Below are 4610 nucleotides of genomic sequence, written 5' to 3'. Positions count from 1 at the left end.
TCATTAAAACGAGGTCCCACCCCCTCCAGGGAGTGCAGTGCCAGGGGAAGGGCTGGTGAGGGGGACCACCATGCTGAACCCTGCCCTGCCTGGCCCCCGGACCTCTGCGGTGGCTCCAGCGAAGGACTGTGTGGTTGCCGTGTCCCCCTCCTCTGCAAGGGGACACCGAGGTCCCCAACGCACCCGCCGTGCCCCGGAACTGGCGGGAGGCGGGGCGATACGAGCCAGGTCACGCCCCCGCAGGCGATGACCACGCCCCTCTACCCATAGCCACGCCCCGTTATCCCAACTACGCCCCGTTCCTCGTGGGCACGCCGCCGAGCCTACAGCCGCGCCCTTCTCGTGGCCCCGCCCCCGCTCACCCTGACCACGCCCCTCTCATCGAGGCCCCGCCCGCGCGCGGGGCATGCCGGGAGCTGTAGTGCGGGCGGCGCCGGAGCGGGCGGCCGCCATGGCCCCCGGAGCGGCGGCGGCGCTGGCCCTGTTGCTGCTGGCGGCGGCCGCCGCCCGCCCCGCCGCCGCCTGGGACCTGTGGGCGCTGCGCTGCAGCTTCTCGGCGGATTGCGAGTGCGGCTTCGGGCCCGACCTGCGCGGTCAGCGGGGGCAACGGGACGGGGAGATGGGGCGGGGGGAGGCCCTGAGTTGAGGTGCCGTGAGGCGCGGCATGGCGGCGGGCCCTGAGGGGCGGGGGCCCGGGGAGCCCCGAGGCCAGGGAGGCGGCAGGCGAGGAGGGCCCGGCAGACAGGGCGTCTCTAGGGGACCCTCCTCGGAGCGGGGAGAGGAGGGGGCTCTCGGCCTCCCCACCCCGCAGAGGGACAGGACCCCCTGGGCCGGCTGACAGCGAGGGCCCCGGCAAGCAACCGCAGGGTGAGACAAGAACCATTTCAACCTGCGTTTGGTAAATCTCGATTTGACTTTGCTTCAGGTCTGGAGTGTGACTTGGCCCTGAACCTGGTGGGGCAGCCGCTGGTGAGGCAGCAGGTGATGAAGGGGGTGAGGGAATTCCTGGAGAACCGGAATCCTGTGAAACCCCTTGTGATGTCCTTCCACGGCTCGACAGGAACAGGCAAGACCTTCGTGACCTCCATGCTCGTCCGCTACCTCTTCCAGGGTGGGCTGCAGAGCCCCTACGTTCACCAGTTCTCCCCAATAGTGCACTTCCCCCATGCTGAGCGGATAGAGCAGTACAAGGTAAGGGACACCTCGGCACGGTACTGCTTGATTGGGGTTTTCTTTGCTTATGTCCATCTTGACCCTCAGTACATATACATTCAGGCTGTTTCCTGAAGTAAAGCAGGAATAGCAGCTCTTTGGTTTACCCTCTCAGACAGACACGGCTGAGTGAGTGGCTCCACACACTGGCTGAAGGATCCACTAGTAACTAGATATACTCTGGCACTCAGTTATCACTTTCGTCTTCCCCCCAGCAGTCCTTGCCACCGTCATGTTCTTATTCCTCAAATATTTACACAGCCCTTTGAATGCACAAACAAAAGTGCTTTGCTTAGATGAAAGGCACTAAAATTCTCCTGCTGCTTTCCAAACAGCTTGATGGCTGTGAAAACCTGTGTATGGCTAGACTTGTAATCCCCTCCTCACACAGCAAGCAGCTCCCGACTCTTCACTCTGTCTCTTAAAGCTGAGAAAGGAAAGACATCAAAACATGAAGGTTAGCTGCCAAACCCTCAGCAGAGCAGGGAATCAGTGCACCTGGATGTTTGCTTTCTGCTTGTTTGGAGGAGTTATTTGTTGTATTGTGTCCTTAGAAGAAATACTTTCAGGAAGGCAAAACCCATACTGGGTGAAGTGCTTCAATTAAGAGTTATTCATGTCCGCAGGGTGACGTGAGTGGCTTTGTGTGGGTTGGCATCTACACTGAAGTAACTTCAGCGGTGGTAAAGAGCCAGAGCTCTTCTGGGTCAGCGCAGGAAAATGTTTTTACACCCGAACAGGAGCTGGCAAAAAGCACTTGGCAACGGGGAATGGCATAGATACACAGTGAAAGAGAAGAAGGTGGGGAACTGTAGGAGTCTGAATCCCCAGCTTTAGTTTGCTGCCTCCTTCTTTAAGTCTGTAATAAAACATCTACAGAGGGCTAATAAAGCCAGTAAGAGCCGCTCTGCGAAACCCAGAATAAAGGGGGCCTCCCCAGTGCTGGCTGTTCCTGCTCCCGAGTAGGTGATGCTGTGCAGGGACAAGCTGCTTTCAGCACTTTCGTCTCTGCTTGAACTCAGGCGGCAGCCTTTGTGCTGGGGCAGCTTGAGCCTCCCTCGCCACCCTTGGTATCTTGCTTTCTTACGGCTTGGTGGGTGTTTTTCCTAGGAAAGCCTGAAGCGCTGGATCCAAGGGAACTTGACAAACTGTGGACGGTCAGCCTTTCTCTTTGAAGAGATGGACAAGATGCACCCGGGCCTGATCGACGTGATCATACCATTCCTGGGACCCTCGTGGGTTGTGTACGGGAACAACTACCGCAAAGCGATCTTCATCTTCATAAGGTAAGAGGCCCCTCTGTGGCATCACAGGGCCTTCCAGCACACTGCTTCTTATTTGGGCAGAGGTCATACCTACTTCAGAGCGCACACACGGTTTGCTTTTCCTTCTCCAGGCCTTGAGCCCCTGCAAATACCAAGACTGTTTCATTGTGAATGGACAGGCCTGGGGAGTCTGAAACAGCTCTCCTGTCCCTGTTATTTGGCTGCCTTTACAGGAGTCATTTTATGCCAGGCACCTAGGAGATCCTGGCTTGCGCTCGTGCAGGCTGGAGGGTGTCAGGTGCCACCTCTGTCCTGCAACACCATTTTCCCAGATAGAAACTGAATAAGCATCTCATTCTTGTGTAGCAACGCAGGAGGGGAGCAGATCAACGAAATGACGCTGGATCTGTGGCGTGCCCACAAGGACCGGGAGGAGATCAGCCTGCAGGACCTGGAGCCAGCCATCTCCAAAGCCGTGTTTGAAAACCCTCAGAGTGAGTCTGTGGAGCAGAGCCCTTCCTGCAGGGTCAGAGCCCGGCAGAGGGAGCCAGGCCCGTTCCAGGCAGCCACCCATGCCGCCTGCCACCTCCCGGGCAGGCAGAAAGCAACAGGGGTGTTTTGAAGGAAAGGAACTCTGATCCCCTCGAGGTTTCCTGGCAAAGGGAAGGAATAGCCCAGCCTTCCAAGCTTGCTAAACGTGGCAACAGGTCTGCTAAGTTCTTCGGAGGAAAGGTGTATTCACAGTTGGGGGATAAAAAACAGCACAGCATGCTCGCTGAAAAACCACCGAGATGTACCTGTCCCCGCTGCCAGCCTGGATCTCCTTGCTTTGCCCTTGTCACAGGGAGCAGAGCTTAAATTCTGATGAGTCAAGCTAAATCCTCCCATTCCTTGAGAGGAAGTCTGCTGTGGGGGAGGTGACAACTCATGGGTTCAGCTCCCTCTTTGTACATAACTGGAGCAGGTCTGTCTTCAGACGAGTATTTTGGCTTTGCACAAAGCATCTCTTTGAACTCCAGGGACTGGAGAGTCTCTGAAGGTAAAACCTGTCTCTTCCATTCCTTTTTCAGGTGGATTCTGGAAATCTGGTATCATTAACAACCATCTCATTGATTTTGTTGTGCCCTTCCTCCCATTGAAGCACCACCACGTAAAGCAGTGTGTCATCAGTGAACTTGTCCAACAAGGCCTCGAAGTACGTCCGGGTGTTGTCCAGGAGGTGGCTGACAGCATCCCCTACTTCCCAGAAGAAGAGAAAATATTCTCATCAACAGGCTGCAAAACTGTGGCCTCTCGGATCAGTTTTTTCTTCTAGCCAGTGGCGAGGGCCTTGCTTGGATCCGTAAGGGATGTATACAGAGCTGTAAAGCGGCAGAGCCCAGGGCTGGCAAGACGAGCGGTGGGAGCTGCATGTTCCCTCTCGGCAGCACAAGTGCTCTCCTGCTGAACTCATCTCTCCAGCCCAAGGAGGCCACTGCAGGACACAGCTGTGGGACCAAGTGCAAGTGATGTGATTTAAAGCACTTTACTGATTTACCCTTGGCCAGGTGAGGGTGGATATGACCAGCCTGGTGCACCACCCAAGACATCTGTGATGACAAGGGGAAGATGTGATGAGGGCCTGCAGTGTCAGGGAGGTTTCTCACCCTGTCAGCAGCACCTGCCTGCAGCTCTCCCCTCTCCAGGCAGCTATTGATAGCCAACACATCAAGATTCTGAGCCCACAGAAGAATATTTCTTTCTTACAGCATTTTAACAGGTTTTTTTAAAACCTTTTTAAGCATAGCTGTGCCTCAGGTCCTTGGTACAACGTGACAGTGCTGGTGCTGACCCCTGAAGCACTGTCCTGTGAACACCTTCAACATTGCAGCAAAGTGCTTTACAAGGAAGTTTTAGAGCCAACTTCTTTCCAGCGTCCTTTCACTGTGACTAGGTGCTGGTAGGGACCAGCTTCACCATCAACAAGTGTAAGGGGAAATGTGGGAGATGGCAACATCTGATCTGGCAAGAGCCAGGTTCTTCCTGCCACCCCCTTGTCCATCTTTCCCTTAAGGTCCAAAGGATTTCCCTGCAGCAAACCAGGAAAAACACAAGAAAGACTTCTCGCTTGTTTTACCAGCTACAAAAAAAATT

At 55.5% G+C, this 4610-nt stretch overlaps 1 protein-coding gene across 2 annotated transcripts; it reads left to right on the top strand.

Annotated features, from left to right (window-relative positions):
• Positions 1 to 439: 439 nt before the first annotated feature.
• On the top strand, positions 440 to 4522 carry TOR2A (torsin family 2 member A). Of its 2 annotated transcripts, none has more exons than XM_054220966.1 (5): positions 440 to 593; positions 926 to 1191; positions 2323 to 2498; positions 2844 to 2971; positions 3548 to 4522. In XM_054220966.1, the coding sequence occupies exons 1-5, from the start codon at positions 452 to 454 to the stop codon at positions 3790 to 3792; spliced, it is 957 nt and encodes a 318-aa protein (XP_054076941.1). In that variant the 5' UTR covers positions 440 to 451; the 3' UTR covers positions 3793 to 4522. The 2 variants fall into 2 exon arrangements, with proteins under 2 accessions (XP_054076941.1, XP_054076942.1); XM_054220967.1 differs by having other exon boundaries at positions 443 to 567.
• Positions 4523 to 4610: the final 88 nt, after the last annotated feature.

The sequence above is a fragment of the Rissa tridactyla genome, chromosome 14 (assembly GCF_028500815.1).
Source record: "Rissa tridactyla isolate bRisTri1 chromosome 14, bRisTri1.patW.cur.20221130, whole genome shotgun sequence".
NCBI classification, from domain to species: Eukaryota; Metazoa; Chordata; class Aves; order Charadriiformes; family Laridae; genus Rissa; species Rissa tridactyla.
The sequence above is the reverse complement of the archived record's forward strand: the minus strand, read 5'-3'. Positions and strand labels throughout refer to the sequence as shown.

Bases quoted from the DNA above. Each gene is read 5' to 3' on its own strand.
- TOR2A (XM_054220966.1), top strand. From the start codon at position 452: ATGGCCCCCGGAGCGGCGGCGGCGCTGGCCCTGTTGCTGCTGGCGGCG. The intron at 2,499-2,843 runs GTAAGAGGCCCC...ATTCTTGTGTAG, and splicing joins GCGATCTTCATCTTCATAAG to CAACGCAGGAGGGGAGCAGA. The intron at 2,972-3,547 runs GTGAGTCTGTGG...TTCCTTTTTCAG, and splicing joins CGTGTTTGAAAACCCTCAGA to GTGGATTCTGGAAATCTGGT.